The following is a 21,234-nucleotide window of genomic DNA, read 5'->3' as shown; positions in this document are numbered from 1 at the left end:
AATAATATTTTTTGCGGAAACCATGCGATAGTTTTTTTTCAGGATTTTTTAACGAATAAAAGTTTCAAAAGAACAGCATTTATTTGAAATAGCAATATTTTGTAACATCATGAATGTATTTACTTTCACTTTTTTTTATTTAATGGGTCCTGAATTTAATTTCAGTCAAAATTATAATCTTACAGTCACTGCAGCAGTGAACAGTATAAAAAATGCTATGAATATTTTTTGAATGATGCGGCAAAAAATGCATTAAATGCCAGTCACCTTTATTTTTATATAGATTGTTTCAAAGCAACTTGCTTTAAATTTGCCAGTTTGCATGAATCATACATAAGTTCAAACATTTGCATTCAAAGTCACACTATAGTGCAATTCAAAGACACTGTTAAAACATCAGTCTTAATCTTGAAACTAACAGAAAAATATTATCTCAATAAAATAACTGAGATATTTACATCTTAAAAATACTGTGAATATCTGAAACATTGCATACCCACCTTAATGATTATATTAATATATAAATATAAATAGAATATGGCTCAATATTCATTCAACACATGGATTCTCGCAGCTGTTCCGTCCTTCCTCTCGTTGCTCCATCAGCAGATCTCACAGAACCTCCTTCACTTACCAGACTCCGAGCTTTTCAGAAATCACAGGCTAATTGCTTTACTCTTGTCACATTTGTAGTGAAACATGAGCAATTAGAGGATTCTGGCTCCCCTCTGCAGTGGTTTTATGCCGCATTACAGCTTCTGGCACAAGGAAAGGCTTAAAATTGTATGCTTGCTAACTGCTGCTCCTAGAAGCATTCACAGCCAGAGAGGATGCCAGTGGCTCTACTGAACGGAAAGAGCATTTCTGCCAGAAAAAAAGCCCTAAAGTTTCTCCATACAGTTACATCAGCAGCAGCACATCTGCTAAATAGAGACTCACAAAACAGGAAACTGCTGGGCGCTTTTTGAAACTCGATATTCATTTGTGAGCCTTTAAACATACTAAGCGATTCAACTAATAAACTCAGCTGAACTATGTGCCTAAAGAAGTTGTTAAACTAATACACAAGTTTATACTATTAAAAAAACTTCTAGCAACCACCCAGAATACCACAACAATCATATACCATTTATATTACATTTATAAAAATGTAAAACGCTAATCTAAATCGAATGTTCTCTCCACCTTTTATATCCCAGAGCTCAGCAAACAATCAAACACGTCTGTAATCTGATGTTTTGATGACGCAGACTGATTTGAATGCCTGAGACATTCACTAAACTCATAACAACATAATATAAATGCCGAATATTATCAGTCATATTATCAGACGAGAAACACTGAAGCTTAAATGCCAATAATAAACTTTCTCACATATTTTGTCAAATATATTAGACACACTGATCTCAAACAACAATTTTCATACAGACACCAAAAACTAAATAAATAAATAATGCATTATTATCACCCCTTTAGTAAGACATTTACATATGGAGAGAGAAAAAAAACAAGATTAATAAATTGAACAACTGGTTATAAAAATAAGTTATTTTTATGTTATTACTGTGCATCCAAAAAAAGTTTTTCCAACAAAAACACCAATAATTTTTTCCCCCTAAAAAATTTTTTTTGGTCTCAAAAATTTTTTTTTCCAGTGAAAACAGACCAATAGAAACAGGTCCTGCATTCATTAAAACTGCAGACTCCGCCCACCAGGTTCAAACATTTGCATTTTTGACACGCAAGCAAAGAAAACACAAAAGAAAAACATATGAGACTCTTTCTTTCTATTCTTTTTTTGCATGCACAAAGATAAAAATAGTTCAAATCAACAGAAATGCTTCAAATGATTCTTAAAGACAAATCAGCACAAAAAATAACAGTACATCACTTCTGCACCATGGGCAACAGGAAGTAGTCAGCCGAACTGATTAAATCTGACGTTAAAAACACGCCCTGGGTGCGTTATCCCAGCATCTTCCAACAAGTGTAAGAGAGCAGCTTAAAACACTCTCTGAACACCCTGAGGCCATCCGTGCTTCACATGACAACAGACACAAGATTTCTCTTCTGCATTTTTCTTTTCTAACTTTCAGACTTGGTTTCTTTCATTTAACACTCTCTCTGTGACGGTGATTGGCGAATTCCGCTTCCCGACAGGCCGATTTGCAGTTTGGAAATACATCCCACCTTTTAATGTGTCAATCCTGATGATTGGAGACATGAAAAGTAGGACAGAGGAAGCATTTTTCTTTGCAGCATTAAAACCCTGCAAGCCGAAAGCTTATCTGTGAAGGAAAATAAGAAAAGTTTCTCTATTTACAGAAACAAACCCTTTCAAAATATTCAGTCAAACTGCAAAAACAGGACCTAAAGGTGCCTGAGTATCAGAAGAAAACCTACATCTTTAAAAAAAACGACAAACCAGAACAAACACACACACAAACTCAGTTTTATAAAGGTGTTTACTGGTCTGCTGTAAGGCATAGGGTTTACACAATGCAGCAAACACAGACAGGATCGCAGAATTAAAAATTAAATTTACAGTATATTGCGGAATGTCATGGAATTTTAGCCAATTTTGGATGCATGTCCTACATGTCTCCTTGTGAATGAATGATCATTTGATTACATTTTAAAATATTAATTACATTTTTAATGTTTTATACCTTCATTAAACTAACACTGTTTTTAAAACTTAAATCTAATGCTGTCCCAAAAGAGAAGAATGCGGAGGAAGAGACAGTTGGCCCCTGCCCTGAGAGAGGGCTTCTGCTCCCGAGTCCGGCCCAGAGAGTGCTGCAGTTTCTGAGTTCAGCCCAGAGAGGGCTTCTGTTCCTAAGTCCAGCCCAGAGAGGGCGTCTTTACGTAAGTCTAGCCCAGAGAGGGCTTCTGTACCTAAGTCCAGCCCAGAGAGGGGTTCTGTACCTAAGTCAAGCCCAGAGAGGGCTTCTTTACCTAAGTCCAGCCCAGAGAGGGCTTCTGTACCTAAGTCCAGCCCAGAGAGGGCTTCTGTACCTAAGTCCAACCCAGAGAGGGCTTCTGTACCTAAGTCCAGCCCAGAGAGGGCTTCTTTACCTAAGTCCAGCCCAGAGAGGGCTTCTGTACCTAAGTCCAGCCCAGAGAGGGCTTCTGTACCTAAGTCCAACCCAGAGAGGGCTTCTGTACCTAAGTCCAACCCAGAGAGGGCTTCTGTACCTAAGTCCAACCCAGAGAGGGCTTCTGTACCTAAGTCCAGCCCAGAGAGGGCTTCTGTACCTAAGGCCAGCCCAGAGAGGGCTTCTGTTCTAAGTCCAGCCCAAAGTCCAGCCCAGAGAGGGCTTCTGTACCAAAGTCCAGCCCAGAGAGGGCTTCTTTACCTAAGTCCAGCCCAGAGAGGGCTTCTGTACCTAAGTCCAGCCCAGAGAGGGCTTCTGTACCTAAGTCCAACCCAGAGAGGGCTTCTGTACCTAAGTCCAACCCAGAGAGGGCTTCTGTACCTAAGTCCAACCCAGAGAGGGCTTCTGTACCTAAGTCCAGCCCAGAGAGGGCTTCTGTACCTAAGGCCAGCCCAGAGAGGGCTTCTGTTCTAAGTCCAGCCCAAAGTCCAGCCCAGAGAGGGCTTCTGTACCAAAGTCCAGCCCAGAGAGGGCTTCTGTTCCTAAGTCCAGCCCAAAGTCCAGCCCAGAGAGGGCTTCTGTTCCTAAGTCCAGCCCAAAGTCCAGCCCAGAGAAGGCTTCTGTTCCTAAGTCCAGCCCAGAGAAGGCTTCTGTTCCTAAGTCCAGCCCAAAGTCCAGCCCAGAGAAGGCTTCTATTCCTAAGTCCAGCCCAAAGTCCTGCCCAGAGAAGGCTTCTGTTCCTAAGTCCAGCCCAAAGTCTAGCCCAGAGAAGGCTTCTGTTCCTAAGTCCAGCCCAGAGAAGGCTTCTGTTCCTAAGTCCAGCCCAAAGTCCAGCCCAGAGAGGGCTTCTGTACCAAAGTCCAGCCCAGAGAGGGCTTCTGTTCCTAAGTCCAGCCCAAAGTCCAGCCCAGAGAGGGCTTCTGTTCCTAAGTCCAGCCCAAAGTCCAGCCCAGAGAAGGCTTCTGTTCCTAAGTCCAGCCCAGAGAAGGCTTCTGTTCCTAAGTCCAGCCCAAAGTCCAGCCCAGAGAAGGCTTCTATTCCTAAGTCCAGCCCAAAGTCCAGCCCAGAGCGGGCTTCTGTTCCTAAGTCCAGCCCAGAGAGGGCTTCTGTTCCTATGTCCAGCCCAAAGTCCAGCCCAGAGCGGGCTTCTGTTCCTAAGTCCAGCCCTAAGTCCTGCCAAGACAGGGCTTCTGTTTCTAAGTCCAGCCCAGAGAGGGCTTCTGTTCCTAAGTCCAGCCCAGAGAGGGCTTCTGTCCCTAAGCCTAGCCCAAACTCCAGCCCAGAGAGGGCTTCTGTTCCTAAGTCCAGCCCAAAGTCCAGCCCAGAGAAGGCTTCTGTTCCTAAGTCCAGCCCAGAGAAGGCTTCTGTTCCTAAGTCCAGCCCAAAGTCCAGCCCAGAGAAGGCTTCTATTCTTAAGTCCAGCCCAGAGCGGGCTTCTGTTCCTAAGTCCAGCCCAAAGTCCAGCCCAGAGAAGGCTTCTGTTCCTAAGTCCAGCCCAAAGTCCAGCCCAGAGAAGGCTTCTATTCCTAAGTCCAGCCCAAAGTCCAGCCCAGAGCGGGCTTCTGTACCTAAGTCCAGCCCAGAGAGGGCTTCTTTACCTAAGTCCAGCCCAGAGAGGGCTTCTGTACCTAAGTCCAGCCCAGAGAGGGCTTCTGTACCTAAGTCCAGCCCAGAGAGGGCTTCTTTACCTAAGTCCAGCCCAGAGAGGGCTTCTGTACCTAAGTCCAGCCCAGAGAGGGCTTCTGTACCTAAGTCCAGCCCAGAGAGGGCTTCTGTACCTAAGTCCAGCCCAGAGAGGGCTTCTTTACCTAAGTCCAGCCCAGAGAGGGCTTCTGTACCTAAGTCCAGCCCAGAGAGGGCTTCTGTACCTAAGTCCAAACCAGAGAGGGCTTCTGTACCTAAGTCCAACCCAGAGAGGGCTTCTGTACCTAAGTCCAACCCAGAGAGGGCTTCTGTACCTAAGTCCAGCCCAGAGAGGGCTTCTGTACCTAAGTCCAGCCCAGAGAAGGCTTCTGTTCCTAAGTCCAGCCCAAAGTCCAGCCCAGAGAGGGCTTCTGTTCCTAAGTCCAGCCCAGAGAAGGCTTCTGTTCCTAAGTCCAGCCCAAAGTCCAGCCCAGAGAGGGCTTCTGTACCGAAGTCCAGCCCAGAGAGGGCTTCTGTTCCTAAGTCCAGCCCAAAGTCCAGCCCAGAGAGGGCTTCTGTACCGAAGTCCAGCCCAGAGAGGGCTTCTGTTCCTAAGTCCAGCCCAAAGTCCAGCCCAGAGAAGGCTTCTGTTCCTAAGTCCAGCCCAGAGAAGGCTTCTGTTCCTAAGTCCAGCCCAAAGTCCAGCCCAGAGAAGGCTTCTATTCCTAAGTCCAGCCCAGAGAAGGCTTCTGTTCCTAAGTCCAGCCCAAAGTCCAGCCCAGAGAAGGCTTCTGTTCCTAAGTCCAGCCCAGAGAACGCTTCTGTTCCTAAGTCCAGCCCAAAGTCCAGCCCAGAGAAGGCTTCTATTCCTAAGTCCAGCCCAAAGTCCAGCCCAGAGCGGGTTTCTGTTCCTAAGTCCAGCCCAGAGAGGGCTTCTGTTCCTATGTCCAGCCCAAAGTCCAGCCCAGAGCGGACTTCTGTTCCTAAGTCCAGCCCTAAGTCCTGCCAAGACAGGGCTTCTGTTTCTAAGTCCAGCCCAGAGAGGGCTTCTGTTCCTAAGTCCAGCCCAGAGAGGGCTTCTGTTCCTAAGTCTAGCCCAAACTCCAGCCCAGAGAGGGCTTCTGTTCCTAAGTCCAGCCCAAAGTCCAGCCCAGAGAAGGCTTCTGTTCCTAAGTCCAGCCCAGAGAAGGCTTCTGTTCCTAAGTCCAGCCCAAAGTCCAGCCCAGAGAATGCTTCTATTCCTAAGTCCAGCCCAAAGTCCAGCCCAGAGCGGGCTTCTGTTCCTAAGTCCAGCCCAGAGAGGGCTTCTGTTCCTAAGTCCAGCCCAAAGTCCAGCCCAAAGAAGGCTTCTGTTCCTAAGTCCAGCCCAGAGAGGGCTTCTGTTCCTATGTCCAGCCCAAAGTCCAGCCCAGAGCGGGCTTATGTTCCTAAGTCCAGCCCTAAGTCATGCCAAGACAGGGCTTCTGTTTCTAAGTCCAGCCCAGAGAGGGCTTCTGTTCCTAAGTCTAGCCCCAACTCCAGCCCAGAGAGGGCTTCTGTTCCTAAGTCCAGCCCAGAGAAGGCTTCTGTTCCTACGTCCAGCCCAGAGAAGGCTTCTGTTCCTAAGTCCAGCCAAGAGAGGGCTTCTGTTCCTAAGTCCAGCCCAGAGAGGGCTGTTGTTCCCGAGTCTGGCCTAAGGAGGGCCTCAGATCCCAAGTCAAGAACAGGAGAGTCTCCTGTTCCCACGTCAAGCCCAGAGAGGGGATGCTGCTTCCACATCAGGCCCAGGGAGGGCCTCAGATCCCGAGTCTAGCCCAGAGAGTTCTCCTGCTTCGAATTCAAGCCCAGAGAGGGTTCCTCTCCCCATGTCTAGCCCAGTGAGGACTGTTCTTCCCACGTCAGGCCCAGAGAGAGCTCCTGTTCCTGAGTTTAGCCCAGAGAGGGCTCCTGTTCCTGAGTTTAGTCCAAAGTGGGCTTCAGTTCCTGAGTGTAGCCCAGAGTGGGCTACTGTTCCCAAGGGCAGCTCAGAGTGAGCTACTGTTACCAAGGGCAGCTCAGAGTGGGCTACTGTTCCTAAGTGCATGAATAAAATGAATTCCTGAGCCCAGCCCAGTGCCTGTGCCAGCCAGGGCACAGGGCAGATCTCCAGCTGTAGTGGCCAGTCCAACTGCTGAAGCCAAAGGCCACAGAAGCCACCCGGCCATGCCCCCCCGAGCTGCCTGCTCCACCATGGCTCCTGTTCCTGGTTTGTTGTGTTTTTCTCCCCATGTGCTCCCCGTGATCCAGTTTCTCTCTCTCGTTTTGATTAGTCATATAATTAGCTCAGGTGTGCCCCGTTAATTTCCCTGTTTCCTCTGTTCCTTCTTTTCTTTTTGTCCGTGGTCGTCTATACTAAGGTCTTTTTTCCAGTTTTTAAAATGAGTTGTTAATTTGTTCATAGACTTGTCAACAGTTAACTACATAAAAAAAATAACCTTAAAAAAAATACTAAACCTTAAGTGAAAATTGGGAATGTTAAACTTAATTAAACTAAGTTTTAAGCAATCAAATTACTTGTATGGAAATAAAAAGCTAAATAAAAATATAACTAATAAAAACAACAAAAGCACATAATAAAATTACTAAAAATAAAAATTAAATAAAAACTTAAAAAAAAAATTGAGAGAAAACTAAAAGAAAAACCATATGCTACTCGAACTGATAAGACACAAAAGCACCAAATGGAATTATGGGTATTCAACATTACTCTACTCTCCAGAAACACTTCAACGCAGCAGCTGGTGAAAACATCAAAGAAAAAGTGAGGCAATATCTCAGCAAAAAATCAGCGTATTTACATGAAACTGCCTAATATCTGCACAGTAGCAACACAGGCCATTTTTCACAGCTACATTTCCTTATTATGCTTAAAATGAACCAATCTCTGTCAATACAACATATTTTAACATGAAGAATCTATATTTCAAAGACGAAGAGGAATTAAGGGAGAATTCTGGGGAAAAAAAAGGTCTTGTGTGCTCATTAAATGTCTTCAAAGTACATTTTGGGCCTATGTCACATTTGATTTCAGTATAAAGTCAGAAGAGATGAAAGAACTGCTCACTGTGACCCAGTCATTTGATTGACAGCTCCATTCACCAGGATGTCACACCCTCGGTTATGACATCAGCAGCAGCGACAATGACTGAAAATCAATGGCAAGAGCGTCTCTACGGCAACCAGCGGTTTGGCTCATGTTCTTACAGGGGCAAAGATGATGCTGGGCCACACTCTCTCTCTCTCTCCCTCTCTCACACAGACACTCCACAAAGCATGCAGCTTTGATCCTATTGATCATTTTAACAGAGCTTTAATGCAATCATATTTGTTTGATTCAGGGCAGAAAAACATGACCTTGATAACAGAAACAAACATGCTGTCTGGTTGAAATTCATTTAAAAGATGTCTACTGAACACTCAGAAAACAAAGTACAAAATCTGTCAATGTGGCACAACACATTTGCACCTTATACAGTGTTATTTTAATATCATTAACATACTGTTATACAGTAATTTTTATTAATAATGTGAATTTGTTTTTATATTTTGTTGTGTTTGTTATTTTTATTACAAATAATTAGCTTTTATGTCTATATAGTTTTATAAATTTGTATAATATATATATATATATATATATATATATATATATATATATATATATATATATATATATAAATTATGTTTCTATTAAAATACATTTTTATTTCCGTTCAGATTTATTTTTTCTCAAGTAATGACAATATTTTTAGTGCTTTTAATTGTTGTTCATGATAACAACCCTGAATATAACAGGGTCATGGCACTTTCATCACAGGCCGTGATGTCTTTGTATTTTCCCCTTTACACCTTACAATATCACAGGACTGACACGGTAACATCATGATGACTAAACAGAAGCAAAAACGGTAATCCAGGTAAAAGGGTTCAGAAGTACAACATAGACCAAAAAACGGACTGATCTCTGACTACACACATCCCCTGTTCCAATAAACCAGTCCAAAAACAAAGAAAACAACAAAAGCAGAGCAAGACAGTGTTCTGAGCAACAAGCTGCAACCGGGACTGAAAAAGGCTTGTTAGCGAGACAACACCTTGAGTCCCACGTGAATTGTGCTCTGTGAAGAGGTCAGCCAACACAGAGAGGCAACTAAATGACTCCTTGAAGGATGAAGGTGTTGCTGAAAACATCAGGCTTTCTGGAGACCACACATGCTTTCTAAATAAAGTCCCTCCTGGCACTTTCCACAAATAGGGTAAAAAACGAAGTCCCATGACGTTCTTAAAATTCTTTAGAGAGAAATCTAGTGGATATGTTACATTAACTGTTATCTAACATTAAATTCATATAGAATTATATGAATATCCAACTTTACTGGCTTACACACACACACACACACATAAAGCTAAGCTACTGAAACAAAAATCTCTGTTTGAGGATTGTTCATAGCAAATTGCATTTCTGAATTTCTGTTGAAATTGTGTATTGTAAAAAAAAAAAAAATCACGACAACTATACATATCAAATTGACCAGGCTTTCAATAATTATACTCAACAATTAGTTATTATTTTGACAATTTCATAATTTCATCTTTATAAATTATAAATATTGCCTAACACTAAATGTATTGTTCTACCTTATAAAATATTTTATTATTATTATTAAGCCAATCAGAATTAGACATATGTAACTGTTTCCAACATTTGCATTCAACAGTTACCGCTCCGTAATATTCCATAAAATGGAGACACCCAAGAAGTATTATAATAATATTAAGTAAATAATGTTTCCAATTTCAAATTGTAGCGTTGAAACCATTAAAATTAATTTTTGTTAATTAAAACGAAGCATAAAATGTATACAATTTAAAACTAAAAACATTGGTAATGACAACTAACTAATGAATAAGTTAATGTAGGAATACTAAATTTACTTAAAAAAGCTAAATAGAATAATTAAAGATGTAATAATGACAAAAGCACAAACAATTATGATACGTTTTAAATAAAATTCAAATCAACTTAAAATTTAAAAAAAAACTGTATAATTTATTATTAAAACATAATATAACAGTATACTAAAATACCTGTGACTCATTCTGTCTTTCTTGATGTTTAAGTGCTTGCTTTAACTCCAGTATTGCTGAAAAGTACCCTATTCATGGAAAGTGTGTCCTGCTCTTCTGCAGTGAGTTATTACACAAGAGATCCATAAGAAACAAACGGCTGCATGTGTAATGTGATACAGGGTCATGAAAGCCCTCATTTCAGAGAGGGTTGTTCCGCCTCAGTATTGAAAAGCCTGAAGAAACTGAGGTGGAGAGGTGGGATGGTAGAGAGAGTAACAAGCCTCTGTAGTCCACTTTAGAGAAAGAAATGAGAAGAGAAGGCAGAGCAGCACTTCCAGCAGAATTCAGACAGAAATATTTCTAAATATCTTAGCACTGTCTCTCATTCACACTATCAGTATCTAAACATGATGTCTTGAGCAGTATGAAATCACCATTTCTCAGCATTTCTCGCTCTTTCTTCTAGGCCTTCCAGCAGCGGTCAAACCCGTTAACCGGCAGAAATAGATGGCTGATTGATCTCCAGACGACTGTAATTTGGGTTAGTTGGCCATGTCACACCGGTTTACAGCTGAGAGGCCTGCAGTGATTGGACAGAAGAGAGTCTGACAGAGCACGACTGCCATCTGCTGGAGATTTGAGTCAGGACACAAATCATTGAATGCAGGTCATATGAGAAAACTTGAGCAGGAAGGCCTGAAACTTGTTTAAAGGATTTATTTACTCTTAGCAGATGCAGAACTATGGATTCTGCCTTTTTGTCATGATATGCTTGTACAAATATCACTGAGAACCTCTTACATCTCACACACGAATCAATGGTTCTGATTGACATATGGATCGACCTACATCATGAATTCATAAACACAATAGAAGCCATCAACAAACGGTCAAGTCATTTCCGTTTATAGCATCCTCATCCAAATACTTACAGTTCACTGAGAGATCAGTGTTTTCTTCCTGCACAAATTCTTTCAAAAAGTCACAAAGCTTAATAACTCAAAATATTTAATGAAATAAAGAATTAGCTACATGGAGCAGCAGTGTCCCGGTTTTTTGCATGCAACACAAATTTTGGTTCATTTTTTTTACCTTATTTCATTTTAATTTAAAATACATTCCATTAATCTATAGCATAAAATCTAATATCAAATTAAATATTTAATAAAAAAAAATATTTGAATAATATTTGTTTTATTATTATGGTTATTATTGTTGTTAAATATTTATCAGAAATCATTAGAATCAGTTATTTAAATCTATATTATCATATATGCATATTATTAAATATTTTTACATATTTAGCAGTGTCCCACATTTTGCATGGAACACTTGGTTTTTGCTCTATTTAAAATAACGTCATTATTTTAACATAAATTGTTTAAAATACACCGAATTTGGCAGCATAAAAATCAATATCAATTAAAACTTTAGAAAATAATATATATATTTTTTTAATAATTAATTTGAACACATTTTGTATGCAACACTTTTTTTTTTAATAACGCCGTTATTTTTTATATCAATTGTTGAACATACATGTAATTATTTTGCAGCATACAAATAAATATCAAATTAAATATTGGAAAATATTTTTACTTAATAATAATTGTAATACTTAAATTTACATTTCAATTAAATTTATGCATTCAGCAGACGCTTTTATCCAAAGCGATCTACAGTGCATTCAGGCTAACATTTTTTTACCTAACAATATATTTAGCAAAAACAAATATCAAATTAAACATTATAATATAGTATTATAATAAGTATTATTATTATTATACATATGATTAAATATTTAACTTAATTAGAATTAGTAATATAATAGAATATATTGAAAGAAAATAGGCAAAAAAAAAAACCTATAGATTCATAGTGAAGGGGGAACCACAGGCAAAAACAAACTAGGTTAAGAAAGGATTTGATTTGGGAGTAATTCACCTTAATTCTGGGCATGGTGACGGTGGGCGGTCTGGCTTTGGCGATGAAGCTGTGAGAAGAGCCTCTCTCCACCACATGTCTGGTGTAGGGCATGAACCTCCGGCCATCAGGGCCGAACACAAAGTCCTCTCTAAGAGCATCGATCAGGACGATCACCACCCGCTTGAACAACGGCACGGGAGCCTTGCTGGAGTTAGGACCACTTCCTGCAGAACACACAACAACTCATGAAATCTCTGCAGCATGCGAGATCACGATGTATGTTATGAATTCTGATTTCAGAAATAGAATTAGAAACATTGAAAAAAGGGGATTTATTAGTGAGGCTGAAATTAAAACAACCTTAACATCGGAATTAAACCCTCAATCTTAATCCCCAGAGGACAATGCATTCAGATTTGGACATCCAGAATAAAACAGACTGAGGCACAGGTTATAGATAAAAAAAAATTCAACTTGAAATACAGCCTACATGTTTATATGGTTCAAGTAGTAGTAGTAGCAGTATATTTTTTTAATGCCATGTCAGCATCTTAGGCTATTTTCATGGCAAAAACAATTTAAAAAATGCAAGTATAATTATTATAATAAAAACCAGCAAACAGACATTAAAAGAGCCCAAATACAAATTAATTGTAGTTTTAAATCGTTACCCATTGCTGCATTTTTACATAAATATATCTGTTATGCTGAATCTGAATCTGTTATGCATCCATATTTTGACATTTTACTTTCACAAAAGTTATTTGAATCAGGTAGACACTTTACTTGCATTTAAGCATATATGCTTTCTTAAAGAAAGAAAATCACTTTAAATTAAATTTAATATGATGCAGACAGCAACGTGGGCAAAACATATTGCACAAATGTACAAAATATTATATATACATTTATACTATAAAAATAACAAATAAAAAAAGACCTATACAGAATAAGTATCTAAAAAAATATATTTTACATTTCAATTAAATACATTAATAAATCAGTATCAATAAAAAATATTTTTCAGATAATAAAGCCATAATACCTCACTATAAAATCATCACCATCAACATAATGCTTAATAATTCTGTGTGTGTGTGTGTGTGTGTGTGTGTGTGTGTGTGTGTGTGTGTGTGTGTGTGTGTGTGTGTGTGTGTGTGTGTGTGTGTTTACCTGTCTGTGGCTCTGCAGGAAAATCAGTCACTTTGCTCTTGTCTGAAAAGGATGATTTGACAGGAACAGGGAAGAATCCTCTCAGAAAAAGAGCGATTGACACAATCTCACACATGAGACACAATAAAGCAAATACTGATGAACTCAGCTTCATGATGAAGATCAGTAACTGTCATCAAAACACTCATCACACTAATGAGACAACACAAACACCGGCAACTGTCAGGTCTGCTTTCTGATTTCTCATTGACCGCGATCAACCGTCACTAAATCCACACGATTAATGAAGACTCTGCCGGATTAATGTTTTGAAATGATCATTTCCGTGTTGTGCCAGGCGGGTCACTACGGCAACTCAGAAGGATCGTTTCTCAAAACGTTTCTCGGACTTTTATTGTGTAATTGTCTAAAAAAAATTATTTTTTTTTACGTTTGCATAGTATCTAAACGTATTGTGTACAGTTTTGAAATATCTAAAATTGTATTATAACTTATTCAATAAATAACTATATAAAATAAATTGTATCTTAGGAAGTTATATATAGACTGTTTTTTTTTCACAAGTTAGGCGACACGGAGAAAACATTTTCTTTATTCTCGAAACTTACATTATTTCATATTTATATAATTTTTTGTTATATTATTATGTTTATACTATTAACCGTGGAATGAGATGTACAACTGTGAGGTCATCAGTGGTTGTCATGGTAACAATTGTTGTAATGGCGCTTTATTCCTTTTTCGACAATGTCAAAAACGTGTTTTATTTGTAATAATTTATAGACAGAGAAAGCCACAGTCTATCGGAATAAGCAACGCGGTGTGTCATTTATTAAAGTGCTGCTGACTGTCTTTAAGCAGTGATTTAGTGCTTCTGTTCGTCGAGAGAAATGACCTGCCGTGAACTCAACTCCAGAACCTCGAAGCTTCTCAGTGAAATCCACGAGATTTATCAAGATATCAGAGAAGAGTCAATACAACCAGGTGATCAGAGATGAACAGTCCATAACAGCAGCAACATGGCATTGCATTTCATATATCTGTGTGTGTGTGTGTGTGTGTGTGTGTATATATATATATATATATATGTGTGTGTGTGTGTGTGTATTTATGTGTGTATATATATTTATATATAATGTTTTATTTATTTTTTAAAGCAGAGACTTCTGGTGGGTCGGTGGAGAACACGGTGATTCTGCTTAAAGAGAAAGCAGAAAGAGGAGATTCACAAGCTGCCTTCCTCCTGGGACAGTTACACTACGAGGAGGTGACTGATGCCTTAAATTATTCTGATTCAATATGCAAAGACAGAATCGCGAAAGAATTAGCTTTCTGCATTACTGACAAACAGTATATTGATGTACAACCCGAATTCCGGAAAAGTTGGGACGTTTTTTAAATTTTAATAAAATGAAAACTAAAGGAATTTCAAATCACATGAGCCAATATTTTATTCACAAAAGAACATAGATAACGTAGCAAATGTTTAAACTGAGAAATTTTACACTTTTATCCACTTAATTAGCTCATTTAAAATTTAATGCCTGCTACAGGTCTCAAAAAAGTTGGCACGGGGGCAACAAATGGCTAAAAAAGCAAGCAGTTTTGAAAAGATTCAGCTGGGAGAACATCTAGTGATTAATTAAGTTAATTGATATCAGGTCTGTAACATGATTAGCTATAAAAGCTTTGTCTTAGAGAAGCAGAGTCTCTCAGAAGTAAAGATGGGCAGAGGCTCTCCAATCTGTGAAAGAGTGCGTAAAAAAAATTGTGGAAAACTTTAAAAACAATGTTCCTCAACGTCAAATTGCAAAGGCTTTGCAAATCTCATCATCTACAGTGCATAACATCATCAAAAGATTCAGAGAAACTGGAGAAATCTCTGTGCGTAAGGGACAAGGCCGGAGACCTTTATTGGATGCCCGTGGTCTTCGGGCTCTCAGACGACACTGCATCACTCATCGGCATGATTGTGTCAATGACATTACTAAATGGGCCCAGGAATACTTTCAGAAACCACTGTCGGTAAACACAATCCGCCGTGCCATCAGCAGATGCCAATTAAAGCTCTATCATGCAAAAAGGAAGCCATATGTGAACATGGTCCAGAAGCGCCGTCGTGTCCTGTGGGTCAAGGCTCATTTAAAATGGACTATTTCAAAGTGGAATAGTGTTTTATGGTCAGACGAGTCCAAATTTGACATTCTTGTTGGAAATCACGGACGCCGTGTCCTCCGGGCTAAAGAGGAGGGAGACCTTCCAGCATGTTATCAGCGTTCAGTTCAAAAGCCAGCATCTCTGATGGTATGGGGTGCATAAGTGCATACGGTATGGTCAGCTTGCATGTTTTGGAAGGCTCTGTGAATGCTGAAAGGTATATAAAGGTTTTAGAGCAACATATGCTTCCCTCCAAACAACGTCTATTTCAGGGAAGGCCTTGTTTATTTCAGCAGGACAATGCAAAACCACATACTGCAGCTATAACAACAGCATGGCTTCGTCGTAGGAGAGTCCGGGTGCTAACCTGGCCTGCCTGCAGTCCAGATCTTTCACCTATAGAGAACATTTGGCGCATCATTAAACGAAAAATACGTCAAAGACGACCACGAACTCTTCAGCAGCTGGAAATCTATATAAGGCAAGAATGGGACCAAATTCCAACAGCAAAACTCCAGCAACTCATAGCCTCAATGCCCAGACGTCTTCAAACTGTTTTGAAAAGAAAAGGAGATGCTACACCATGGTAAACATGCCCCGTCCCAACTATTTTGAGACCTGTAGCAGAAATCAAAATTGAAATGAGCTCATTTTGTGCATAAAATTGTAAACTTTCTCAGTTTAAACATTTGCTATGTTATCTATGTTCTATTGTGAATAAAATATTGGCTCATGTGATTTGAAAGTCTTTTAGTTTTCATTTTATTAAAATTTAAAAAACGTCCCAACTTTTCCGGAATTCGGGTTGTATAATAGTTACACACATCTCAGGAATGATCTGATCTGGTATCTGTAGGGCCGCTACGCAGAAGCAGAGATCATCTTTGATGGCATTAAAGATGAAGATCCTCAAGCTCTGTATCAGCTGGCTGTCATCTATTACGATGGCCTTGGAACCAAAGAAGACCTTGTGAGGACCACATTGCTGTTATTATGATATCACACATACACTGTACAGTTAATAGATCATTATTAATAACATATAATGCAACATAAAAAATAAAAAAAAGCTTTTCCGATGTTGCAAATTTCTAAAATGTCTGCAAAAGCAGCTCAGATTTCTCAGATTAATATCTCAGTAACAGAAACAATAAGATCTTATTTGTTAACATTAATGCAATAACTAACGTGAACAATGAGCAATACATTTTTACAGGATTTACTTACCTGTTAATGTTTGATGTTAATAATAAAAAAAAAAATCACAGTGCATTCATTAATGTTGTTATGATTAGTAAATACTTCAGAATTAATGTTCATTGATAATGTTAGAGCTGCAGTACTGTTTTTTTTTTTTCTTCTGAAACCCTTTAACAGCACAAGGCAATTGAGTACATGAGAACAATTGCATTCTGGGATTCGTCTGATTTGGGCTGTATCAGATACGCAGCGCTGTATAACCTGGGCCGGTCGTATCTGGAGGGTTATGGTGTCGAGGCGTCCAGCGCTGAAGCAGAGCGGTGAGAAACAAGCACAGCAAAATATAATGTCAAAAAATCTATGCATAAAAAATGTGAAGCACGTCTGATAAACATTTCTGTGGCAGGCTTTGGCTCCTGGCAGCTGATGATGGAAACCCGAACGCTAGTGTGAAAGCGCAGTCTTCTCTGGGCATGTTTTACTGCAGACCGGACACTCTGGACCTCAGAAAGGTCTTGATATCACTCTGAACTGTCATGCTTCATCAGCTGAAGCACTGACCTGTAGACCTAGAGTGTAGGAGACCATTAGCATCGGGTTCCTTTGGGAAATTCTAATGGGTTTCCAGAATAGTGGTTTGTGATTTAGGAGTGAAATAAGGTCTGTGGTTGCAGTAGCATTACGGGAAGAGACTTTCGTGTTTTGTTCTAACAGTTGCTAAAAAGCTTCTAGATCAACTAGGAACACACATGGAGCTGTTTGCTTGATGAATTTGAACCACAATAGTCCTCATATAGCAATTTCTAAACATTTTGAAAAGCACACAGCGGCTTCAGAGTTCACATTTGATGTATAACTTTGTATAATTTATGTTATGAAAAAAAAAAATGTGAATGTGAAGTTAAATAATGCTAACCTCGGACCTTATTCTACTTATACATCAAACAAAAACCCATAGCAATTCCTGAGGGACCCCCTAGTGAATTAGCCATCCAAGCTGGCCTATAAAATAACACTATGACTAAACTTCTACAGAAAATAAAAGGTTTATAATACATTTAAATAATTATAATAATATAATTAATTAAGTTAATAATACATATGAATTATAATAAATATAATATTTAGAATAAAATTATAATAACCTATTTAAAATTATTTTACCTCATTTAAAAATTATAATAAATATAATATTTAGAATAAAATTATAATAACCTATTTAAAATTATTTTACCTCATTTAAAATGAAGTGAAGAAACTTTTTCTTCCCACTTTCCTACTTAAAGCTAGTGTTAGAGGTCTTTTTTGATAGATAGATAGATAGATAGATAGATAGATAGATAGATAGATAGATAGATAGATAGATAGATAGATAGATAGATAGAAAGGTTTGGAACAACTTGAGGGTGAGTAAATGATGACAGAATTTTTGGATGAACTATGCCTTTAAATCATCATCATCATCTGTCAGAGAAACAGAGATCTCATTCACTGTTGTTTAATGTCTCTGTCTTCTGTCAGTCTGGTCATGTGTTGATGTACCGCAGGCGTTCTCGTGGCACTCGGAGGCGTGTGGTAACGGCAGTCTGGAGTCTCAGGGCGCTCTGGGTGTCATGTATCTGTATGGTCACGGTGTGCAGAAGGACCCTGACGCGGCCCTGTTCTGCCTGAAGGAGGCAGCAGAGAGAGGAAACGTCTACGCTCAGGGTCACCTGACGGCCTGCTACTACCACAGAAAGCTCTACTCCAGAGCAGCCGCCCTGGGAGAGAGGTACAGCGCATCCTGCAGAAACCGTGAAGAACACCGTTCTGTTTTCTGTGGTAAAAACAGGTTTGTCTGAACTCTCAGAGTGTGCGGATATGAAGACATTAGTGCCATAGCGCGGCACACAGACTGTCTGGAGGAGTACATCAGGAAGGGCATCGCTATAGCCATGTTTTACTACGCACGCTGCCTTCAGCTGGGCCGAGGCGTCCTGAAGAACAGAGAAAGAGTGAAGAGCTACTTCTCACAGGTACTGTTGACCACCTTACCATTATAATGCCAGTTCTGATGTTGGACCTGTAAAAAGCACTGCTACTGAGAAGCAATGTTGGAAACGTTTGTGACTTTTTAAAATAGAAGATGTGGGTGACATTTGGAGGTTCAGTGGTACCTAAGTTTGATTTCTCGTTTTGCCTCCATCAGGCTGCCAGGATCGATCCAGAGATCTGTAAAGAGCTGCAAATGGACGTGGTGCACGGCAGGATATAAATCACACATGCGACAGCAATCACTCATTTAATCTCATCACTGTAATTGATGGATACACAGTTGTGCTCATGAGTAAGCATATCCCTTGCAGAATATGGAAAATGTCATTTCATTTGAACAAAATAAGAGGGACCATGAAATGTTATTTTTTATTTTATTTAACACTGTCTTGAATAAGCGATTTCACATAACAAATGTTCACATATTCTCCACAAGACAAAATAATACAATATATATATTTTTTTTTTAAAAACCTCATTCAAAAGTTCTTTCTGTTTTGTGATAGTTGTTCATGAGTCCCTTGTTGGTCCTGAGCAGTTGAGCCTGCTGTTCTTCAGAAAAATCCTCAAGCTCTGGCACATTCTTTGGTTTTCCAACATTTTCTGCAAATTTGAATCCTTTCCAAAGGTGACTGTATGATACTGAGATCCATCTTTTGGACAGTTGGGGGACTCATACATAACCGTGTTATAAGGTAGAAAGCAACATTTACTGATGCTCAAGAAGGCAACACAATGCATTAAGAGCTCGGGGTGTAACCTTTTTGAATTGTATGATCAGAGTAAATTGTACTAATTTTGTTTTCTGGGAAACATTTAAATATTTATGTAGCTTCTTAAGTGCAGTACCAGATGAAAAAAACATGATCTTTAATCAAAATAAGAAAAATGTACACATCATCATCCTGTTCAAAAGTTTACACCCCCAGCTCTTAATGCATTGTGTTGCCTTCTTGAGCATCAGTAAATGTTTCCACCTTTTGTAATAGCTGTTTATGGATCTCAAAATCATACAGTCACTGTTAGAAAGGGTTCAAATATGCAGAAGATGCTGGAAAACCAAAGAATGTGCAAGAACTGGAGGATTTTTCTGAAGAACAGCAGGCAGCTGCTCAGGATCAACAAATGACTATTGAACAGCTATCACAAAATATAAAAACATCCATTTCATCCAGGAAACAACACAAAGTATTAACTTTTGAATGGGGTAATTTTTATACATTCAGTTTTATCATTGTCTTGTGGAGTGTATTTAAACATTTGTTATGTGAGATAGCTTATTCATGACAGCACTAAATAAAAAATAACATGCAATTTTCATGATGCCTCTTATTTTGTTTCAGTTATTAAAATGTTGCACATTCTGCATTCTAAACTTATGAGAACAAATGCATATTAAACTTTTTGGGATGCTGATGAATTAAAAAGTTTAAATATTACTCCAGTGCCATATAAGAACAATACAAAGCAAAATCTTCTAAAAATCGAGTTGAAGATGCAAGTGCCAACTTCTAAGAAATGTAATCTTTATATTCAAGAGAATTTTTTGAGAAATTTTTGAGAAATTTTAACAATCCACATTTTAATAAACAATATTTTTACCTATGTACGTCATAGCAGTCATGACTACTTTTGGGGATTTTTTAATATATATATTTACAGGTATAATTACACATACTACATTTTTTTATAAAAATGAATCAATAAATAAACGCATAAATGTAGTCATTGAAACTGTGTATAATTACGCAAACTAGATCATTTTGAAGAATAAATCAATAAATGATTTTTTTCTTATAAAAATGTTATGCTAACTAGGGATTTCTAACTAGAATGAATGAATGAATAAATAAAAGTTGTGATTGAACCTGTAAAACTATATAGAGTTGATATGAGAAAATAAATTTTAAACTTTTTAGATTTTTGTCTTTGAAATTTTTACAGACATAAACCAACATATCTAGTTTTGATGAATGAAAAAAGAAGTGAATTACTTTTTATGTTTTATTTGACATTTCGACAGGTATAATTACACCTACAGTACCTGAGATATAAGCAAACTGAATAAGTAAAAGAAATAAATATTGATAATAAATAAATATTGAAAGGAAGAAACTGTATTAATGTTTAAGCTGTGAAATGAAAACAACTGAAACTGTAAGAAATTGCATTAAAGTTTAAAATATGAATTTTGCATTTTAATGTATCGTTTAATATCACATTATATTGAAGACACAACACATGGCAAATCTTCTTTTGCATTTTATTGCTTATAAATGCTCTAGTCTAATTTGGTAAAAATAAAATTCTATAACAATAACAATATTAATAATAATAATATCACAGACAGAACCTTCACAATAACTGTACATGACATATTGCACGATTAAAAGTTTTCGTAATGGTCACAATAATATGTAGGGAGTTTACAGAGGTCTGGATTCTTCTTTTTACAGATGTGTAACACTCATTCCACTGTTATTCACATTACACAGCAAAAACCCCCAGAAGAAGACAAATGAGAGAAAGAAAAGCAGATGCCAGCTGGCAGTGGATGTGGTCTGTTCCTTCAATCTCACCAGAGAGAAACACAACACAAACATACTCATGAGGCTTCCTAGATCCAGCACTACAGAGTCAAGTGTTTCAGAAATAAAACAGAACAAAACTTTTTTATAAATAACACCAAAAACAGCCATCCAGCACATTAGAGAAACAATCCTGAGCCTCTGATGTGAAGTAAGGATGTTCAGGCCTGTACACCCTCCACGTTCAGCTCGGGATAGAGCTCTTTTAGCAGCATCTCCAACAAGATCTGAGGAGATAATCATGTGTATAATCATCAATACATTAATCATCATTTCACCATTAGATGGCGCTTCAGTATTATCACTTAAAGTGCCCCCATCATGGATGCAGCTTTAAGTGAATGAAAACA

General features: G+C 38.6%; 4 protein-coding genes across 5 annotated transcripts in view; 2 read left to right on the top strand and 2 right to left on the bottom strand.

Annotated features, from left to right (window-relative positions):
• Positions 1–13,247, bottom strand: part of pigg (phosphatidylinositol glycan anchor biosynthesis class G) — a 175,639-nt gene extending 162,392 nt beyond the window's left edge. Inside the window, exons 1-2 of the mRNA XM_059516243.1 lie at positions 12,906–13,247; positions 11,751–11,956 (exon numbers count right to left, since the gene is read on the bottom strand). Of these exons, the coding sequence (XP_059372226.1) occupies positions 11,751–11,956; positions 12,906–13,059 (360 nt within the window). The 5' untranslated portion in view covers positions 13,060–13,247. The remainder of the gene's footprint in view (positions 1–11,750; positions 11,957–12,905) is intronic.
• LOC132109289 (uncharacterized protein DKFZp434B061-like) lies at positions 2,729–6,513 on the top strand. Its single transcript, XM_059515303.1, has 6 exons — positions 2,729–2,782; positions 3,688–3,948; positions 4,030–4,248; positions 4,330–4,686; positions 5,263–5,700; positions 5,782–6,513. The coding sequence occupies exons 1-6, from the start codon at positions 2,729–2,731 to the stop codon at positions 6,511–6,513; spliced, it is 2,061 nt and encodes a 686-aa protein (XP_059371286.1).
• Positions 13,248–13,596: 349 nt separating the features above from the next.
• On the top strand, positions 13,597–19,525 carry lrp2bp (LRP2 binding protein). 2 transcript variants are annotated; one of them, XM_059516774.1, is made up of 8 exons: positions 13,597–13,889; positions 14,066–14,172; positions 15,919–16,032; positions 16,440–16,582; positions 16,669–16,774; positions 17,810–18,033; positions 18,112–18,277; positions 18,451–19,525. In XM_059516774.1, exons 1-8 carry the CDS (start codon positions 13,796–13,798, stop codon positions 18,514–18,516), a joined length of 1,020 nt encoding a protein of 339 aa, XP_059372757.1. In that variant the 5' UTR covers positions 13,597–13,795; the 3' UTR covers positions 18,517–19,525. The 2 variants fall into 2 exon arrangements, with proteins under 2 accessions (XP_059372757.1, XP_059372756.1); XM_059516773.1 differs by having other exon boundaries at positions 14,063–14,172.
• Positions 19,526–20,545: 1,020 nt separating this feature from the next.
• The window catches only part of LOC132109855 (sorting nexin-25-like), a 48,228-nt gene continuing 47,539 nt past the window's right edge, over positions 20,546–21,234 (bottom strand). Inside the window, exon 19 of the mRNA XM_059516246.1 lies at positions 20,546–21,111. Coding sequence (XP_059372229.1) covers positions 21,046–21,111 — 66 coding nt within the window. The 3' untranslated portion in view covers positions 20,546–21,045. The remainder of the gene's footprint in view (positions 21,112–21,234) is intronic.

This window comes from Carassius carassius, chromosome 29 (genome assembly GCF_963082965.1).
Source record: "Carassius carassius chromosome 29, fCarCar2.1, whole genome shotgun sequence".
Taxonomy (NCBI): domain Eukaryota; kingdom Metazoa; phylum Chordata; class Actinopteri; order Cypriniformes; family Cyprinidae; genus Carassius; species Carassius carassius.
This window is presented reverse-complemented; position numbering and strand designations above follow the sequence as displayed.